Raw genomic sequence first — 22616 nt, 5'->3', positions numbered from 1 at the left:
TTAAACCAATAAAATACAAATTAAGAAAAGTTGCTTAAAGCTATGCCGCAGCCGCTATTACAGGGCGGATGAGTGATGTCTTGTTGTTAACTGGGCGCTTGCTCTCTATATACATACATACATACTTCTAGCCTCTGCGCATTAATGTCGTTTAGGTTTTGCGCATGTTGAGCGGTTTATTGCTTTATGCACCTTGTTTGTGAAATTATTTAAGTAAATTATTGGCGAGTATATGTTTGTAGTGTCGAGTTGGAAATGTTAGAAATGTCTGCCACAAAAAAATTACTTTCTAATCCAGTAAATTGTGGATAAGCAGAATTTTTTGAGGATATTTCAAATAGAAAAACCTCTAGCACTTGTTGCTAAAATTGTGTGCTAACAGTTTCCAACCTAAAAAGGTGGCAATACTGTTCATAAAGTTCCTCGATCAAGCTAGTTTTGCCTGCATTTGTTAAACCCTTGTGCTGCTTTCACAAATTATTATTATTTATTTAAATATACTCATATATGTACATATCCTTAAAGAAAGTATATACATATATATCGGGAAATTTTAAATTCAAAGACGTACGCAACAAAAATATGTGGTAATATGAATATAAAATACCAGCAGATCAAAAGAAAAATTGTCAAATAATGCAAAACACATGACTTTAAAGTTATCAAATTTAGATTTGCAATTGCAAAACCCGTAAGCAGTAGTACGGAAATTGAATAATGCAAAATATACCTTTTTGCATCAAGAGAATCATTTGAAGGAAATTATTTGAGAGGGATGCGCCAGCTATGACAAAACGTAGAGCTTCTGTTTATAGACGAAATTTGTATGGTACCTTATGAGATGTTTTGCATGATCGGCTCTCGTTTGCGCCAACTGAAGAGACCGGACCGGCTTGTTTTAGTGGTCTAACTAAATGCCTTACTCTTTGGTGATCTAATGCAGAAGCCAACTGTCAGAGGACATCAAGTATTTCAACAGCCAGAACATACGAAAACCAGATGAGATACCGAGCAGAAATTTTGCACACGTTCTTTTCTCCGCAAGAAGCTACTCATTTGTCGGACAGAGTCGATATAGGACAAGTATAGGATATAGTTTGGAAAATTTTTTATTTACAAAAATATCTTCACAAATTATGATATTATTATGTAAGTAGTACTACAATCTTTGAAAAATTGTTTAGCATGGACAACTATAGAATATACAAGCTGCTATACAAACTGACCTATAAAAAGCAGGTCCATGTATGGAAAAGTTTTTTATATCTTAACGAAATTTGACATTACCTATTTTTTAAAATGCAAGTAAATTGTTCCTATCGGACTACTATGAGCAAAAAAATAGTAAGACTTTGTTTATAATTTTGAAATTCTTAATTTATATTTCAAAATCTATGTCGTCCCTTCAAAAATCCCCCTTGGCTCCAATATATGTGTGCCAACGTTTTTCCAATCAACAGTTGCCAAAGTCAATTTTCGGAATAGCCTTCAATGCACGTTACGGTTTCATGTCTTCAATTGACTCAAGTTGGTTTTCCCGGAGTGGTCGTTTGAGTAAGCTGAATTGCCAGAAATCACGCGCAGCTAAATCAGGTGAATACATTAGTTGCGGCACGATATTGGTTGAAAATTTAGCCAAGAACTCACGAAGAATCAGTGCAGTATGCGACGGTGCATTAATATGGTGCAAAACCCAAGAGTTGTCGGGCAATAAATCTGGCTTTTTTTACAAATAGCTTCGCGCAAGCGACGCATAAAAAAATAAAATTCCTTGTTGACTGTTTGGCCGATCGGAAGGAATTCGAAGTGTACCACACTTCGATAAGCGAAGAAAACTGTCAACATAACGTTGATTTTTAACCTGCTTTGCCATGTTTTTTCGGCTTCAGCTCAACTTTGCCACGATATTCGGCCGATTGGTCGTCTGTTTCCGGGTCATAAGCATAGATTCAAGACTCATCGCCAATAATAAAATGCTGCATGACATACTAGTTGGAAAGCATTGTTAACGCGACGCTGTTTTTTTCGAAAATATTTAGTGATTTTGGAGCTAATGATGTTTTCACTTTTTTTAGGCCCAAAAGAAATTATTTTCACTGATGCTTTCGATATTTCAACGATGCCAATGAGATATCGGACTGTTAGTCATCCCAAGCATCAATTCTTTTATTTTATTGACGTGTTGGTCATCAGTTGATGTTGATCACTAGTTGATGTTGATGGCCGCCTTGGACGTGGTTTGTCGTCAACGCTTTCTCCAGTCTCTTTGAATAATTTATACCAGTCAAAAACACTTGTTCGCGACAAACAATTATCACTGAATGCCTTTACCAACATTCTGAATGTTTCGGCACCAGAAATTTGTTTCCGCACACAAAATTTAATGGCACTTCTTTGTCGAATAATTTCACTCAAAGTAAAAATCGCCGAATGCACATTATCTACTTCAGAAACACAAGCGTACACTAAGCACTAATGACTGTTTTGATGTCAGATTTGGCACAGATGTCATTGACAGTCATACAAACCTGGCAAAAAAAAAGTATTTCGCCGAATATGTGTTTGTGGGAAATTTAAAATAAAAAGTCTTACTATTATTTGCCCACAGACCCATCAAAATCAAACCCTGGTATGCAAAACTTTTTTATTTGATAAGATATTTTTACAAAAGTTGAGATGGATTATTATTCGAAGTAGTATTACAATCACCGAAGAATTCGTGTAGAACGGAGAACTAAAGCATATAGCTGCCATACGAACTGAACGATCGAAATCAGGGATTTGTATGGACAAATTTTTTTATTTGATAAGGTATCTTCACGAAATTTGGCATGGAGTATTGTCAAAGGAAACGCTACCAGCTCTGATCCATCAAATTGCTAATACTACTGTTATATATGTATATGATAAAAAATATGATAAAAATTAAATTCTTGTATGAAAACCCCTTCTCTCAAAAGCATTTTAGTTTGTACAGTCGCAGTTATTGGGTTTTCTTTTTTTTACAGGAAACTGAGTCCATATTTTAAATAAAAATATTATGTCAATAATTTTCCTTGTACACTTTTCATATGTCCTTGTATTTTTCATATCACTGTTGTAAGGAGTTGTATTAATTAAACCCAGGAGCATACATATTCATATATTTTTGTATATAAATATATATTTATGGTATATATAAATGAGTTTTCATATAAATGTAGCTAAAGGCGAAATTGCACTTTGTGTAAAATGAGTAAATGGATAGCAGTTAATTCTATGTTAAATGTGTTGAGTTGAGTTGAGTGTTGTTACCACAAGGTAAATCAAGGTGCATATCAACTAAGCGTTCTGAAACGAGTACATACATCTTTATATACTCATACATACGTGTACGTGCAGGTGGGTGCGAAGAGTGCAAGTGCTTAAACAGCATGGAGTCATCAGCTGCGTTAGGGTCAATTTCCTTGTTGTACTTTTACCCGCACTTCTAGTTCCATGCAAACACACGTATGCATATTTCTATAGATCTGCGGCTAATGATACGCAAACACACACACATACACAGACCACCCACATACTCTTCTTTGAGCGCACATAAAGCGAGGGCGCAGTTGCTAGGGCTTGTGTATGTCGGATGCTGCAGCATACCGGTTGCAAGGTAAGCCTTGAAAGCCATGGAAATTGCAGCCAACGTGTTGGAAAATTAGATAAGATTTCAAATTAATTAAGTTTTAAGAGGTCAGTCATAGCTTGTACCAGTGCTACAGGATGGCAAATTACTGAATTGGTCTCAGCTGTAACAACTTTCAACTTTCTCCGCTTGCGCTCACATTATTTTTTTCAATTTCTCCTTCTTCTTGGTTAACCTTTGCTTAGATTGTGCTTGATTGGAAAACAGGCGACAACTTGAGGCAACATAATTTAATTAGTCTGTTCTATAGAAAAAACGGTTTACTCAAAGACAAACATACAAAAAATGCAATAAAGTGGAAGTGAAAAGAATGCAGTGGGAAAAGTTTGAGTGTTGCAAAGCGAAAAAATTTATATAAAAGGTATGCTATGTGGTTGAAAGTGTTAATTTTTGTGATGCGACATTTGATTAGCAGCAATCTTATCTACAAGTGCGCAATTGACTCGGTATTTAAAGTTCTAAGTAGATTACGTTGAAATTTTCTATCAATCACTTACTTTAACTTCGGTTGCATCGAAGCTGAAATACCTTTCACAAATAAAGAAGTTTACATAGAAGAACTCGATTTTGATCGGTCTGTTTGTATGGCAGCTATATGCTATAGATGTCTGATTTGAACAACTTATTCAGATATTATACCGTTGGCTTGGGTAATAATCTGTGCAAATTTTGTCGAGATATCTCATCAAGGAATAAAGATTTCCATAGAAGAACTTGATTTTAATTGATCGGTTTGTATAGCAGCAACATGCTATAGCTGTTCGATTTGAACAATTTATTCAGATGTTATACCGTTGGCTTGGATAATCATTTGTGCCAAATTTCGTCAAGATATCTCATCAAGGAAAAAATATTTCTTTGAAGAACTAGATTCTCGTTGGTCAGTTTATATGGCAGCTATATGCTATAGGTGTCCGATTTGAACAATTTGCTCAGAGATTTTACTGTTGGCTTGGGTAATAATCTGTGGCAAATTTCGTCAAGATATCTCTACAACGAAAAAGGATTTCCATAGAAGAACTTGATTCAACGATTGTTGGCAGCAACATGCACAGATGATCTAATTAACGGTGATTTTGGAAAAAAGCAGTTTTTTGGGAAGAAAAAGATTCTCGTTGGTCAAGTTTTCAGGCAGCTATTGCTACATTTATTTTGAACAATTTGTGCAGTTTTACCGTTGGCTTGGGTATACCTAATCTGACAGACTACACGGACCCTCTGATTCTGATTGGTCGGTTGTTGGCAGCTATATGCCATAGCGGTGCGATAACGGCGATTTTGGGCAAATTATCAGTTTATTGGAGAGAAAAAGGTGTATACAAAATTTCAGATCGATTTACCAAGGGATTACTTGTTTGTTATGAAGGGATAACTTCTCATATATGTATATGTATAAACAGACAGACGAATTCCTTACTTCTAATCACTTATCTTTGACTAAAGTGGCGCTATGCCGCTCAAATGTCTCCGTCAGTTTTATTATGCCAACTAATGTAATGAAACAACTTACCTCTGACAACCAGTCGCACTGGTTGGCTGGTGAGTGCATCTTGTGTTGTGAAATCACTCGCCGTCACTTGGCACTCCCACAAACCATCGTCGAAGTCCAGTGTCGCCGAACGTATCCACAGCGAACAATCGCCGCCGATTTGCATAGGCGGCGGATGTAGGTCAAGATGTAGATTACCGCCACTGCTGCTGGAAGGTCGGGCGGCCCATTCGTATTTTTTCGCATATATGCCAACAGGCTGCAGGAAAGAGAGAAAGACAAAACATATTTGTTTAGGTAAATGTGTGGAACATGTATGGAGATGATAATGTATTTAACTATTAATTAATTGAATTATTTTGATATTTTTTAATATACTTTATAACTATTAGTTTTACAAATTTAAAGCACCTCTGTATTTCGAGCAGCTTCGGTCACTGAAGTTAACTTCGAAACCGGTCAAAGCATAAAACTAAAAATGTAAAGTCGAAAACAAGTATGATTTCAGTGAGCTTTAGTTTTAGGTATACATTTTGCGTTTCCTAAATAAAATTTCAGATTACGCATGAAACTCAACAATCTATTTGTAGTAGAAAGGCCAAAAAATGTCAAGAGAAGTGCAAATATTTTGCAACCAGAGCTCACAATTTTTAAATTAAATTTTTTCGGTTATTCAATGTCATACAAAGCAACTGTCCACTTGTGCTACACACTCATAGCCAAGTTAGAAGCATGGTGGCAACATGCTCATATGTAAGTTGCGCATAGCAAGGCATTTTTATTTGTTGAAACCAAGCACATTTTAGTTTTCTCCGTTATATATATATATATACACACACACACACACACATATACATATATATGAATATTATATACTTTCGTTTACATATATACAATCAACAACCGTCACCTGTAGCAACAACTACTGTCACAACTGCTCTTTCGCCTGCATTTTGTATGAGGCAGCTGGCAACTAAACTGCATGCGTGTGTGTGTGAGTGTATATTTCTATATACATACATGTGTATGCTATATGTTTGAGTAATTAAGTTTCCTACATGTCTTGTTGCATGCGACGTGCTTGTGGCAGGAAGGATTTTCGATTTAGTTGCTTGTTTGCTAATTGGAAATTAAATTACAATTACTTGCTGCAAGCTAGAAGTTCAAATACGACGACATCGGTTGAAAATGCACACATTTGCGGTATATTATTTCAGCCGTTTTGTGCTTTTGTTGCTTTAATTTGCACTTTTTTCTTTCCCCTTTCCAATGCTATTGTTATGGCAGTGCATGTCGAGCATCGTGTATATGTATATCATTGGAGGGGCGTTATTTTATTTAATGCCACAAGATCCTGAGTTAATGCAACTGTGGTGTGGTAAGTTGCATGTTAGGTTGTTGCAAGGTGCCGTGACATATTCAAAGTACTCAGTGCACACTCATGGTATTTTATGTACTATCTATAAGAGTTTGTTTGTATAAGCAGATATGAGTAAGTGTCATAGTTCTAGCATACCTCCAGGCGTGAAATTGAATGTACTGAATCATGCTCGTTTAAGCGGTGTATTGGACATTTGGAAATCTTATTATATTACATTTCTTTAAATTTTTAATTAATTTTATTAGTTTAACGCAAAATTTTGTTTCAGTGTTATTATAAAATGCCAAATTAAAATTTTCTTTTCTAATAGCATAAATTAATTTGTATGACAGCTATATGCTATAGTGGTCCGATCTGAACAATATTTTCGTAGCTTGTACCATTGTTATAGAGCATAAGCATTGCCGAATTTTGTGAAGAAATATTGTTAAATAAGAAAGTTTTCCATATTAGGAAATGTTTTGGATGTATCAAATTGTATGACAGCTATATGCTATAGGGAACAGATCTGAATAATTTGTGTTCTGAAAATGTAGCGCTGTCTTTCAGAGTAATCTGAAGAGTAGCAATGTTTAATTGCAAATACAAAATATTACTAATTAAAATTTATTGGTAATCTAAAGGCGTTTACAACCTCAATGATTTGCTTCTTGAACACGTCACTGTTTATTTTTGCGAAATTGAACCTCCCTGCTATACTTGTATATTACGCGTAATATTAAAATCTGTCAAAATTTTGTTAGTCTTTATAATCTCATTAATAAGCGCTATATAGCCTTGTCCAAGTATACATATAATTCATATGAAATTTCATTATTATATTTCAATTTCTTTAAAGGCACTATTATACACTGAACTTCACATGTTTTAAAATACTACTATAAATTCATATATACTGTATACTGTATATATTCTTATATACTTCATATATACATCGCTTCTATGCATCAGTTAGTCCGATGTCGCCGCTGTCATCTATGCATTTGACACGTTTGTCCTGATTATCACTGATTATTGTTATTATTATTGTTGTTGCTGTTACTGTTGTCATTGATAGCTATTTTGTTGTTCTAATTGCCGTTGTTGTTTCTAAAATTTTTAGTTATCTGCTTTCGTGCTTGCTTCGCACGACTTGACACTTGCTGTCAGCGTTTAATGAAGCAATATAATGAAATTGTGTAGAATGTGGCGTATTAATTGCGGCAAGGACTTGATTGGATTACGAAAGGCAATGAAGTAAATTTCATGAATGTGCGAAAATTTAAGCTATGGCTTCTATGTAATATTTTATATACGGATATGTATATTAAATGTAGAGAACATATGTTTAAGGATTATTATAGTAATATTCTCACTTTTGCTTTCAAATCATTTTGAAAGTTGTTTGGCTTATTGATTGAAAGCTTGTTATCTTTTATGATTTCACGCAGAAAAAGCTGGTAAAAGCATTCACAAATTAAGAGTGTAAAATATGCCACAAAGTAAGAGGAGTTACTATGAAAATTCTTCAAGCCAAACAGTTAAAGAAATCACGGCATATACGAAGGTGGCTCCTTCAGCACTAGACAAAAATTTGTTAATATTTTCATAAAATAGTTACAACTGAAAATGACCGCTTTTTCGTTATACTGTTTATATTTCCGATGAAATCTTAAATGAAAATTAATTAGCTTAATAAAAATCATTTGAAACTTTTCTTTCAGAGTTGGTTTTATGCTGAAACTGAGTGAATTGTCTGGCGGCGGTGAATCAGGTAATTTGCTTTCCCAATTAAGGCGTTGGTTCAACTCAACTGAAATCTTAATTAGGCAATTAGTAAATTTTTAATTGAATATAAATCGAACCGAATTCTTAATTAAGCAGTTAATTAATTTTCAATTGAATATAAATCGAACTAAAATCTTAATTAAGCAGTTAATAAATAATTAAATGAATATTAGTCGAATTGAAATCTTAATTAAGCAGTTAATAAATTATTAAATAAATATTAGTCGAATTGAAATTTTAGTTAAGCAATTAATACATTTTTAATTGAATATAAATCGAACCGAAATCTTAATTAAGCAATTAATAAATTTTTAATTGAATATGAATTGAACTAAAATCTTAATTAAGCAGTTAATAAATAATTAAATGAATATTAGTCGAAATGAAATCTTAATTAAGCAAATTATAAATTTTCAATTGAATATAAATTGAACTAAAACCTTAATTAAGCAATTAATAAATTTTTAATTGGATATAAATCGAACCGAAATCTTAATTATGCAATTAATAAATTTTTGAATATAAATTGAACTGAAATCGAATATAAATCGAAGTGAAATCTTAACTAACCAATTAATAAATTTATAATTGAATATAAATCGAACCAAAATCTTAATTAAGCAATTAATAAATTTTTAATTGAATATAAATTGAACTGCAATCTTAATTAAGAAATTAGTTTATAATTGAATTTAAATCAAATTATATTTTATATGCAATATCTCTGCTAATATCCAAATGCTCTCCTCCAGGATTTCATGTATTATAAGAATCTAGTATATGATGAATTTGTCAGGTCTAAAGCCACACTGGTAAAAGTGATTATAATAATATAAAATATTGATACATGTTAACCATCAAGTGAACTATCATTCAAATTTACCATTCCATCCGTTTTAAAATTCACTCTGCGCTGTCAACTCAACTGAATTGAAGACAACGCCCGCAAAAATGCAGCTCGAAGCCTTTTATTTACCTGTTTTCACTTCAAATATGGAATGGTATGGTAGATTTCCTTAATTTAAGAAAAAATCTTACTGATTGCCCGTTGGAATTTTCGATTTAAAAGTGTGAGGTAATGTGTTGACAGGCACCTAAGTAAATATCGAGCAATTAACGCCTATTTTTTAGGTAAAAAAATGGATGCGAATGCCATTACTAATACATTCCAATGTTCATTTACAAACGAATACATACATATGTCTGTTTGTGTACATACATTTTCACAAAACTGAGGTTGTATATTTATTCAGCGAATATTGTGGCACGTGCGCGTGCATACACACTAGCAATGCGACGTGCCACATTAGTTGTTATGCCACGTTTGCATTAGTTGTGTTGCGCAAAAAATTCTGCAGAAAATACATTTATATATACGATTGCTGGTTGCGGCGTGACACTGAATAATCGACATAAATTATGTTTTAAAATACCTCGGCGCACAGGTTTGCAAGTTGTCAGCGAAATGTCTGCAGAAATTGACATTTAGATACTTTAAAAGGAGTGAGATATTTAATTTCTTACTTTTGGGTCCATGCTATTTAGCTTAGTTGAAGGCGAGCTAATTCCTCTTCAGTATTGTGCACTGGGTTTGGCACCCAGCCACGTAAAATACAACAGCCTCGGATAAGAGAGCCCCCGTTTGATGATGATCATGGCAAACGCATTAAGGATTACAATTTAAGGGCATGCACCTGGAATGGTCGGTTCCCTAATTCGGAAGGTGCCGCTGACCAGACAGACGGACATGGCTAAATCGACTCAGCTCAACATACTGATGTCTGGGTGTTACAAACTTCGTGACAAACTTAATATACCCTGTTCAGGGCATAAAAAATCGAAACTTCTCACTAGGTGCGCACCTTAAATCTCGAAGTTTGTCTATTTCACTTCTTTTAGACGTTCCAAATCGTTAGGTATTCAAAAACAAGTATCGAGGTCATATAGTGTTCTGATATGAATCTCTTCCAACTCACACTTTCCATAACATTTCTGTATACACATTCGGCTTGTATCATAAAGGAATATTCTCCGGCATACCATCAGCCGTATCTGAACCGGTCATTCGGTTTAACTGAATTAAAATCTAATTCGGTAACAAATCGATTTCGCTGTAAAATGTCGCAAAATATTTGAATTCTATTTTAAATGAAAAGCGCGCACTTTTGTTGTTTCTACGCGAATTAATTCAGTTCCGACACGCTTCGTGTTTTTACGTGGAATTCAAAATGAATGTGAGCTAAACGGATTTTAAGTTAGTGCTAATGCACAGCGGTTAGTTTGCGGACGGTAGGTAAATAACACAATTCGATATACGAATGCGCTGAATTGGTAAAAAAAAACTTTATTTTTGCAGAAATCGAATTATTTGGAATTTGGCACCTTTTGCACCAACAGTTTAATATAAGGATTCATTTTATTTACGGCATGAAAAAATGCGAGTCCAATGGTATCCATTAAAATTTTGATGTCAAATCAACAATTTTGAATCGCCATTCTTGGAGGCGTACAAAAATAATCACTTGTGATACTTCTGACAAAATTAGCGTAGAGGTTAGTTCAGTTGGATTCTAGTTTGGGAAAAGTTAAAGCGATTTTTTGAAAATCTGATGTTAAAATCTGTGTAATGGGTTTTTCCAATAAGAGCTGGGCTATCACTGAAATTCTTAAAAGTACATTCGATGCCATTATGTATGGAACTCGATTTCTTTTGCATGGCCACCACAGGCACGCTTATAGAAGTCCAGATGTTGAATCCAATTTTCCACGGTTTTCAAGCATAAATCGGTCATAACTGCAGTAATTTCACTTTCGATATTCGTACGATGTGCAATCGGTGCTGGCTTGCTGGCATATTCCATGGAATTGAGGTAGCCTCACAGAAAATTGTCGAACGGCATCAAATCGCACGACCGAGGCGGCCAATTGACTGGGCCATTTCGTGAAATAACACGTTCATAAAACTTGGTTTTCAAAAATCGATTGTGACATTCGCTGTGTGGCTTGTGGCACCGTCTTGTTGAAACCAGATATTGTTCAAGTCTATATCACCCAATGCGGACGATTAATATTCGGTTATCAATGAACGGTAGCGATTCCCATTCACAGTAACGAAAAGGTCTTGATCATCACGGAATATGTACGGTCCAATGACGCCGCCGACAGATAAACCGCACCAAACCTTAATTTTTTCGGGATGCAATGTTGACTCATTGAGTACGTGTAGAATGCTGCCTGACCGATATTGCATATTTTGCTTAATGAAGAGGCTATTCAACCAACAAGGAGCATCATCGCTGAAGATGATTTTTCGATGAGAATCCGGTTCGTTTTCAAGAAGAACATACGGCATTTCTGGTGGTCAAGCGGCTTCAATTCCTGCGTCAATTTGATCTTGTAAGGATAGGCCACGATATTTTCGCAAAATTCGTAACAGCGACGTCACAGAGATGCTAAAACATTGAGAACTATGTGTGAGAGACTGACATGGGTCTTCCTCAATTGATGCGCTAGCGACAGCAATATTCTCGACACTACGGGCACTTCTTTGTCTCACTGGAATGAGCACATTTTGTACTGTGCCTGTGGATTAAAATTTTTCCACTAGATGCTCTATTGTTGATCTGACAGGACGACTATGACAACCATAAATTGGACGTAGCGCTCTTAAAGTTGAGACCACTAACTCGGAATTTCGGTAGTAAATTCTAATACTTTTGCCCGTTGTTGGATCGTATACCTTACTGAAGAGAAATGTCAAAAGAACGTGAAAAAATATGTCGTCGTTTGCTGTTTCTATCGGTTTGCTTTTGTAGCTTCCTCTTGATAAACCGTATATATGAAATGCGTCAGTGGGGAAAATATATATCTCATTTATTCAGATCCTTCTTTCTCTACAACATCCTATTGCAATATTCCTCTGCTCGAAGCAAGTTCAAATACGGTCTCAACACAGATTCAAACGTAGGCTCCAACTCTGGATTGAATCAAGTATTATATAATATATTTGTTGGATATTTGTCGGAGAGGCATCCCGAATTTTCTTCTTAGCTTGTTACTATTTCCATATTCTAATAAAAACTATATCAGTTTAGTGTTCCACATCTATCATTAACTCCTTTCCATGCTCCATTCTGCTCTTAGCCGCTGCCTCTTTCTTTAAAATTGACTAATATTTATGTACACACTTACATATCGTTACTTAGCTCCCGCCAAATTTCTATTTATCCACCAATTCATTCACCCTTTAAAGCTGCCTAAGTCAACAATCAACAACCATAAAAGCAAGACTTTTTATTGGAAGTAAAAAGCACAAGTTTCCAATGTTGCCACATCTACGACAATTGTCTGGGAATCAGCAGCAGAAGTAGTAATAAATGAAAAGAAAAATAAACATGAGAGTAATGTAAGACAGCGAAACAAATTAAAATGGAGAATGTTGCAGTGTATGCCGTTGTATTGAGTGGCATGCGAGCGTATGTTTGCGCTTAAGTGCATAAATGAGGGCGAGACTGACGCGCATCATGTGACCCTTCTAGGAAATGCTATGTATTCTCTTTTTCTCTAGAATTTAATATTTGTTCTTTTAAAAACAAAACGTACTAATCATATAACATTATACACTTTGGTCGGTATCAGTTAGAACTAGATAGTCAAGTGTAGTATAATAAACTGAACTCGATAATGCCTCGAAAAGCATACTGAGACAAAATCATCTTAGTAGTAAAGACTCCTCGAAGAGCATCCTGTAGTTGTTATAATTTGGTAGGCCAAGGTTGTTTTTGAAGCTTGAATGTGTCCGCGTCGGTGCAGTGTTGAAGTTGGGTGTTTTAAAAACCTCCATTTAACAACAATGTTCTCTACCTTAGTTCGTTTCCAGCTGATATTATTAAGCTTAGCTATTTAGATCAGAGATCTATTCACTTATTTGTGAAACTAAGGATCAACAGGAACTAAGAATCGTCAAAGTACATATACATATAAGAGTACTACATAAATTTAAACTTAACACGAATAGTAACACGAAAGGTATCGAATGAAAGTGGAAATATTTAAGGAGCTCCATTGAATTGTGATAATGGCATCTTTATACAATTTCTGCAAGTTGCAGCTAATGTGAGAAACCAAAGGTACGCAGCCGAATAGCTTTATATAGACTTAAAGCACTCTCTCATTCTCCTGAATGCATAAAACTAAGCTCAAATGTGTAGAGCTCCAACACTTTCCTCCACGGCTTCAGCTTTTGCAAAAACACATATACATACATACACATATATATGTTGTTTGTATAACCACAGTTGTGGAAACAATAAAAGTGTCAGTTACAAATGTCGCCCACATATCAGTTGACTGGCTGCTGTTGTCTCTGCTTCCTTGACGTCTCAAAAGAAAGAACGTATGTACGTCTAGGCGCTTGCAATACGTGCGTGCACTCGACTTGTGTGTGGCTGTGTGGGTAAATGAAGCAAATATTGCGCAAGAGTTTTTTCTGAGCAAACGTTGTATGTCACAATTACAGCTGCACTCTACAATTGAGTTGATTAGAAGCAAGTGTATTAGGTTAAAGTATCCTTTATCCTTATAAAGGCTTACAAGCAATTGCAGTGGAAGAAAAATGCTTAAGCGCACATAGGTGCATAAATGCTAGTGAGTTCGTTAAAATTTACTAGCTAGTCGCTGGTCGTTAAAAAAGTTACATAATGCACCATTGACAAGGATTTGTTTCCAAGTCACATAGTTAATAGTAAAAATCTTTAAGATATGTGCTTTAATCTGTTAACACTTTAAGCTTTATTAAGGGGTTTTCCACAAAGACGCAACAAAAGTAGACTGATAGTGACAGCAAACGACGTCATATTTTCCGCTCTTTTAACACTTCTCTTCAACAAGGTTTGCCCTTTTATCTTGAAAAAATATACGATCCAACAACGAGTCGAAGTTATTAAAATTTACAACCGAAATTCGGAGTCAGTGGCCTCAGAGAAGAAGAGCGCTACGTCCAGTTTATAGTCGGCCTAATCGTTCTGTCAGATCAACAATTGGGTGTCTAGTGCAAAAATTTGAATTAACAGACACAGTGCAAAATGTTTCGGTGCCAGTGAGGCAAAGAAGTGCCCGTAATGTCGGGAATATAACTGCCGCTAGCGCTTCAATTGCGGAAGACCAAATCAGTCGCTCACACGTCGTTCTCAAGCGTTGGGCATCTCTGTAACGTCGTTGTGGCGAACTTTGCGAAAAGATCTTGGCCTACATCCTTACAAGATCAAATTGATGCAAGAGCTGAAGCCGCATTACCACCAGAATCGTCATAGGTTCCTGAATTGTACTGAGCAACAACTTGAAATTTATCCGGATTTTCATCGAGAAATCATCTTCATCGATGAGGCTCATTTCTGGCTGAATGGCTTCACAATAAGTAAAATATGCGTTATTAGTCAGACAGCAATCTACACGTACTCCTTACGTCATTGGGCCATACTTCCTCCGTGCTGATCGGCACTGTGCTGTGAATGGGAATCGCTAACGTTCAAAGGTAATATTTTTGATTCGAATTGGATGATATGGATCGTACGAATATCGAATGTGATATTGCAGCAGTATAAGCCGATTTATGCGTCTGGACTTCTGCAAGCGTATGTTTTTCGTGTCTGATATGTCCCGAGTAATCGGTATCTGATTTGTGCTATAGCTGGGCATTTACAGTGAAAGCATCAAACTGTTTCCTTATTCCTTCCAATTTGCAGCTGCGGCAAATTTCGCTATAAGGCATACCCATATGTTGCTCATGTTCCTCAAACGGCCACCGCCGTGTTATAATAGCTGTAAGTCTGAAACGACTATTCCTGTACCTATGCAATAAATTCTTGGATCTAGTCTTATCATATTTGGACCATATCTGCTTGGTTATCCTGCACTTGGTTATTGTTTTTCATCTCCACTGAGTCATTCATTTAAAGTGAGTAAAAAGGTCTCTTTTGATCGGTTCCAGCGGACATGGTAATAACTTCAATTCGGATTCAACTAAAGAGGTTCCTAATTTGTTGAACTCGTATGCTGTTTTGTTAACAAAAATGTTCCTGTGGCCGAGAACCCAAATTAAGTACAAATTGTTTCGTCAGTGAGCTTAAAGTCTTTCTGCAAGGGATGAAGTACTGCTTGGCTATCCGTGTATATGGTTGCTTTCTGCATATTCTCTCAGTTATTCAATAGAAGAGCTCAACCAATATCTATATCTAGTACTTTCGCTTGAAAGATGTTGGCTGAGTTTATTTAGTCGGATAAGGACAGTGATTTTGAAATCATCGAAGTGTGAAGATTGAAAGATAAGTAGCTTAATTATGACTTGCTTTGTTGTGAATTGCTTGGGAAGTTAACATTATAATTTTTTTCTCACTTTCTAGAGATGTGGCATATTTCATTCTATACTAACAATGCACTTTATTATTTAGCAAAGATTCAACAGGCTGCTACCGGTTTTTTATTGCTCGACGTCGAAGATAACATGCGGATTTACAAACAGGTCAAGAGACGAAGTGTAAGAGAGGAGATGGCAAGAGAGAGATAGATTGAGAGAAAACGACATGGTAAGAGTGAGAGAAAACGTGAGACATAACAAGAGTAGGCAATGGGTTCAGCGTTGACTCGTATTCTAATGCAATGAAGTTGAAACATCCGTTTGAGGATGTCAGTGAAAGCTGAACACCAGGAGATGGTAAACCCATTGTCATCAAACAAGCAATCGTCGCATTCGAGTCTTGGCTCCCAAGTCACTGTTGACAGTCATAACTTCGAAATCATAGATAACTTCGTCTATCTTGAAACCAGCATTAACACCAACAACAACGTTAGCATTGAAATCAAGTACTTGTATAGAAAATGCAGAAAAACAAAGGCCAAAGCCTACAAGTCACTCATCATCCCTGTCTTGCTCTACGGCGCAGAGGCATGGACGATGACAGCAGTTGATGACATAGTTCACGCGAAAAGGAAGCACAATTGGCGCGCTGTTGTAGACTCGGCTGTAACTGTGTAAGCGGTGTCTACGCCAATAAAGAAGAAGAAGATAAACCTAAGACTGAGGCAGCTTTCGTCAAAAAATTTTACCGAATTCAGATCAGAGATCATAATGAAAGTAATACCAGTAAATAATGGTTTGGTGTGGCTTTGATACGCATACATTTTCTACATCATCGCGGAGAGAATACTTTTAAGAAAACTTTTAATCAAGTACAGAGTAAAAGTGATCTCTTCATCATCCATTCAGCATACATTTTATGGTGAGTATTAAGCTTCAGTTGCTCTTTAACCTTTTAAACTAACTGCTTCACAATGTATATTTTTTGTTATTTTTCCGTTCAACAAGAGATATGCTACTGCATTGTGCGTTTATTTGAAAGAAAAACAAAAAATCTCTACCTTTTAGCTAAAATATTAATTTCCAGCACAAAGGAACTCAAATGCACCACTTGCTGCAATGAAAAATGTCCGAAAACCTTTTAAATTTCTTTCGTTGTCACTTGTGTATGGCAACAAAGTGGCAGTTGAGGTGACAGTTATTGCAATCGGGGGCACTTGGCGTGAACACTAGTGACACGCACGCATACATACTCCCACACACTAACACAAACGCACGAACATAAATGCATTTTTAGCCAGCAAGTGCAGAGTACTAACCACACACGTACAGTGACAAGCATAACTGCGTATGTGTGTGTGTGTATGCTTGTTGTTATTGCATGTGTCTGTTGCGCCATTATAACACATGTTGCAGTTGTAAGAGTGTCACTTGAATGTTAGAACAACACAAGTTGTAATAAGAACAAGCATAAAATAACAGAAAATCTACTGCTGCGGTAACGGTATATCGTGTGGGTGTGCTTGTGTGGGTGCGTGCGACTAGAATAACAGACAACATGTTAACAACACAAAGATATGTCCTGTGAAGTACGCATATATGTATGTATGCCTTATATTTAAGTATATTAAGAATTCGAAAATGAAAACAGCAACTGCACTTGAAGCAATCTGGTGTTACTGTGGTTTGTTGTAGGCGTCCTTACATACTTGCGCACCCTGTTACAGGTGACAAGATGTGCAGAGCACATTTCTGGTTAGCTGATTGCAATCACATGCAGTCATGTGTGCAGTTGAAAATCCTGATTTTGAAAATAAAGTTTCGTGCAAATATTTTTTGGATATACCTTCGGTTTGCCCTTGGAGAGTAGTTTAGTGAGCCGTTTTGAAATTTAGTGCAATTATTGGAGAATTAATAATTGAAAGACAAAACTAATGTAGCTGTTATACCTTTCACAAATAAAAAAGATTCCATTCAGATTCCAATATTAAAGGTTCTTTACAAAAGGTTCCATATAAATACTTGAGTTTGATCGATTTGTTTGTATGGCAGCTATATGCTACATAATTATAATAGTAATTCGAAATCAGCGGTTCTGACAAGAAAGCAGTCTATTGAAAAGCAAAGCAAAAAAAATTCAAATCGATATCTCAAAAATTCTTGAGGCTACTCCCTCACGTATATATGTACAGCACACAACACACGTGGCTAAATTGGCACAACTCATCACGCTGATCACTTACTATATAGTATATTATATTTTATAGGGTCTCCGATATTCCTTTCTGGATGTGATTTCCCAGACTTTCACCGAAATCGCAACTACTTATATGGTATGAAATGTTTGGTGAAGGTCTTGAGATGATACCAAAGACCACTAAAAATTCGATAAAAATTAAAATACTGAGCTAAAAATTAGCTGGTTATCTTTAAAGGCATACAGGGTTTGTCCGGAAAGTAATAGGACTGGATTCGGTAGAGGGCGTTCCTAGATAACCTGGAGAGTCAGGATAAACATTTGTACGTTTCTGTGAGTGATGCAAGCCTAAAACGCAGCGTTCGTTAGAGCAGAGGTACGCGATTAAATTCTGTGTGAAACTCGCTAAATCTGCGACAGAGCCGTTTGATATGATCAAGCCGAATGTTGCTTTAGCAAGAAGGAATGGGAAGAGATCGGTGATGAATGAGCAAATCCAAAGTGAAACCGATGCTCATTGTCTTTTTCGACATCAAAGGCATTGTCCACCATGAATTTGTTCCTCCTGGACAAACCGTCAACGCCAAGTTTTACGTGGAAATCCTCAAGAGCCTCAAACGAAGTGTCAATCGGGTCCGTCAAGACATCGCAACTGATTGAAAGTTGCACCACGACAACGCCCCGACTCACACTGCCTTTCTTGTAAACAGCTACCAAACCAAGTCCGTCATGTCAACGCTTCCGCAGCCGCACTACAGCCCAGATGTGGCCGCCCGGACTGTTTTTTTTGTTTTCCTTGCTTGAAAAAGGCTTCCGCACCCGCCCTACAGCTCAGATGTGGCCGCTCCGGACTGTTTTTTTTTTGGTTTCCTTGCCTGAAAAGGCCAACGAAAGGCAAGGATTTTGAAACGGCAGTTCTTAAAAGGCTAATTGCTTATAAAATCCAAAGATTGATTCGATGAGTGTGAAGTGGCACCGTTTTGTTGAAACCAAATGTCGCCGAGATCACGAGTTTCATTTTCAAGCATCAAATAGTCAGTTATCAGGCGAAATAACGGTCGCATTTGACGGTTACCTTCTTACTGGCATTTTTATTGAAGAAATATGGACCGATAATTCCAACGGCCCACCAACCACACCAAACCGTTGTTTTTTCTGGATGAAATGGCAGCTTTTGATCGTCTTAAGGTTGCTCTTCGTTCCAAATATGATAAATTTGCTTGTTGGGTGTGTACATTGAACTAGTAATGGTCGTCTTCGCTAAATAAAATTTGCTTCGAAAACGTCAGATCTTCTTGGAACTCTTCAAGAGCCCATAGAGCGAAGCGATGTTGCTTGGGAATGTCGAGCGGTTTCAGTTCTTGCACAAGCTGTATTTTATACGCTTGCAATTTAAGATCTCGCCGTAAAATGTGCCAAGTTCAATACGTCAGTCCGAGTTGTTGCGAATGGCGCCGAGTCGACTCTACACGGTTTTCGTTACATTCTCAGATACTGCCATTATATTTTCTTCACAGCGTGCTGGACTTGGTTTATTTTGTTAAATATTATCCAATAATGAATGCTGCGTCTCAAAATGGCTGATGGTACTGCGAATAGTACGATCAGTAGGCCGATTATGTTGACCACTAATTGAGAGAAGCTCGCGAAGCACATTTTTTACAGAACGTGAATTTTTGTAATAAAGTTGAACGATTTCTTAACAATGTTCTAGTGTGAGTCTTTATATGTGACCTGGTCTACGAAAAGGGAGCTAACGTGCGAAAACTAGTTTTCTGGGAAACAGCTGTTAAAAATAAACAACTCGTTTCGTCAGTTTCTCGTTATCTCATTAATTGTTCTCCTTTCCAGAGGCTTCAAGGACGTCCAGTAAGTTTTGTTTTTGGTCGGAATATTATTATAGTTCATCGTGTAAGTTGCTAGTGTGGAACATTTAAAAAAGTAACACTGAAGAAGTGACGTTTACTCTAATACCGCGCAGCTGCTGTTGTCTTGTTTTCATTCGTCTCTCTTTCCGGATGTTCTGTTATCACATTTGTGTAAGTGTTTCTGTTGATTATCGTCTTCGCATTTCGCATGAAATGAAACATGAGTGTTGATGAGGAGTTCAGTGCCGTATACGGACAATATTTCCATGAAAAGGATGATGAAAACAAGGAAGAGAGCGATTATGATGAAGACGAAGTATGTGTATCTCAGGCAGAAGATGATACCGAACAAACTTTTGTTAAGATTGACCTGTCTGTTGTTGAAGTAAAGGAGGAGGAGCTGGTAACAAATTTTCTGTCAAAAGATTGTTGTAATAATAAATGTCCTACACTGATACCACGGGAACTGATCGAGAGTACGCTGAACAATTGTTTAGAGATGTCGAAAAATGAACTTGATTTAGTGATACTAAGTCACATCGAAGCTGGAATTATGAGTAACGAAAAGCTAGAAAGTGTATACGCAAGGCTTGCTGGGCGGAAGAAATATGGACAGTGACAGGATACAGAAGTTATGAGGCATAAAATTACATTTACCTTCTACAGAGTACCTGTTTGTCGTTCGTTTTTCCTTTTTGTATATTGTACATGCGTGTGGGAAGAAGCGTTACGAACATTTAGTACGTTATTTTGCCGCACAGGGTGTAACAGTGAGCCAACACGGACTGGAAAATAAACCGAGTACACATGCAAAGCCATTTAAACCGGTTGACATCGAAAAAGCTGTTAAATTCATCGAGTCTATAGCCGATTTAATGGCTTAATAATCATGTCTTTATAGCTTATAATTCAATGTATTTTGTTCATTACAAAAAAATTATATTTTTTCGTATTTTTACTCTTCTTTCTCTACATTTTTAGGGAACTTTCAAACAAGCTATGACTTTTTGGATTCTATCACGTAAAAAAGCATCTCATCTTCCATCCGAATCAACTAAAAAGTGAAAACTGGTTTTTTCACACCTAAGCCCCCTTTCCGTAGACCAGGTCACATATGATGAAATGAAAAACAATATTGAACAAAAATAACACGACAGCTTGATACAACTCACGCGTGTCCTGTCAAAAAAAGTTATTGAAAAAATTACTTCTATTTGGATACCTCTGTATTTATAAATTTTTTTTCACACATTAATCATAGCTTCATAATCAGTGCATAGCATTCGCCTCATCTTTGCTATCTGGATATGTGGACAATGTATAAATCTCCAAAGTTTTGGTGTGGGTCGAGATTATTTAAAAATCTCATTAAATCCCTAAAGATTCAATTTGAAATTCATAAAAAGGTAAAAAAAAAACTAATATTCGCACAACTTCCAATTTGAGAAATATTTCCATCTCAGCAAAGGTTCATTTTGAAATTGTTACACGCTTGCGGACGTGGACGTTTGAAAGGGTTGGCAGAAGCAAATATGAAGCATTTAAGAGAACGTAGAGTCGGCTGAGAAATTCATTTCTGTGAATTTTTGTATTTTGTCTGAATTTTTGCATTTTCTCTTTTAGGACAACTTGTTTTGTGTTATTGCCGCATACTGCTTGCTTTTGCTTACGACATATCTATGTAGTTAGCATTGAAAATTTCAATGCAGATTTGTTGTTATGCAACAATTACTCACAAAACATTTTCCATTAATTCTTCGAGAGTTCATTTCACAAAAGTGCATTAAAATACATATGCTTTTGCTATCCTTGCGGAGTTTTTTTGCAAGTTTTGTTGTATTATCTGGTATATCTGCATAGCATAATATTATGCTGGCATGCAGAAAGAAACAATCACAATTTTAAGTTGCGTTTTTGGAATTAATTAGGTTAGTACAAATGTGTCAGTGGCGCTGAGTATTCTGACGAAAGAAATACTGACATTTTGATTTGATTTTTTTTTAAATTTCCTAGTTATATGAAAGCGGCTAATTATAACAGTTCAATTCAATAAACTCGTTTCTTTATTTAACACAGTTCTATTCAAGTGTGATACACTGATTAAAGCGACATTCTAACCTTTCGATATTATTTTCGTAGTACGATTTGTCCTTAACTTCAAAACAGGCCTGGGTCTCGGCGATAACTTCTTTATTCGGCGAAAATTTCTTTCCAGCGAGCATTCTTTTGAGATCTGAGAACAGAAAAAAGTCGCTGGAGAGGCAGCTCTGGAGAATACCGAGGATGTGGAGGCAACTCGAAGCTTAAATCATGGATGTTCGTCTTCGTTTTCACTGACTTGTGACATGGTGCATTGCCTTGTTGTAACAGCACTTTCTATTGCTTCAAATGTGGCCACTTTTCGGCGATTTCGTCCTTTAAATGGTCCAATAACGCTATGTAAAAGTCGCTGTTGATTGTTCGTTGAAAACTTGCCTTAGACCTCCTCTAACTGATGTTCAGGATTTTGAAACATTAGGATGACTCTCGTCCGTATGTTCTTAATATAATGAAGGATCAAATCCTTTGGTTGACGTTTTACGCATTTAGTTCAGTTCGTATTTCCCATTTAAGCATGATTTTAATTTAATTTTCTTTGACGCGATTCAATTTTATTGAAAAATCTAAGTTAGTAAATGACCTTCGATACCCGTTGTGACAAAAAAGTACCCGGAAATTGTAAATAAAACGCAAGATATTTAATTATTCATCAATATTTATTTTGTCGCCTTCGAAGTAATCTCCACCAGATGTAATACACTTATGCCAATAATTTTTCCAGTCCTCGAGGCACTCATCGAATTCTTTTTTATATATCTCTTCTTATCTTATCACTGAGTGGAAATTT

The 22616-nt window shown here is 36.2% G+C and overlaps 1 protein-coding gene across 3 annotated transcripts in view; it reads right to left on the bottom strand.

Annotated features, from left to right (window-relative positions):
• The window catches only part of LOC126751024 (kin of IRRE-like protein 2), a 513287-nt gene that overhangs the window by 148208 nt on the left and 342463 nt on the right, over nucleotides 1-22616 (bottom strand). For all 3 annotated transcript variants that reach the window (XM_050460920.1, XM_050460921.1, XM_050460923.1), the window contains exon 4: nucleotides 5184-5421. In XM_050460920.1, coding sequence (XP_050316877.1) covers nucleotides 5184-5421 — 238 coding nt within the window. The remainder of the gene's footprint in view (nucleotides 1-5183; nucleotides 5422-22616) is intronic.

This window comes from Bactrocera neohumeralis, chromosome 2, assembly GCF_024586455.1.
Source record: "Bactrocera neohumeralis isolate Rockhampton chromosome 2, APGP_CSIRO_Bneo_wtdbg2-racon-allhic-juicebox.fasta_v2, whole genome shotgun sequence".
NCBI classification, from domain to species: Eukaryota; Metazoa; Arthropoda; class Insecta; order Diptera; family Tephritidae; genus Bactrocera; species Bactrocera neohumeralis.
The sequence above is the reverse complement of the archived record's forward strand: the minus strand, read 5'-3'. Positions and strand labels throughout refer to the sequence as shown.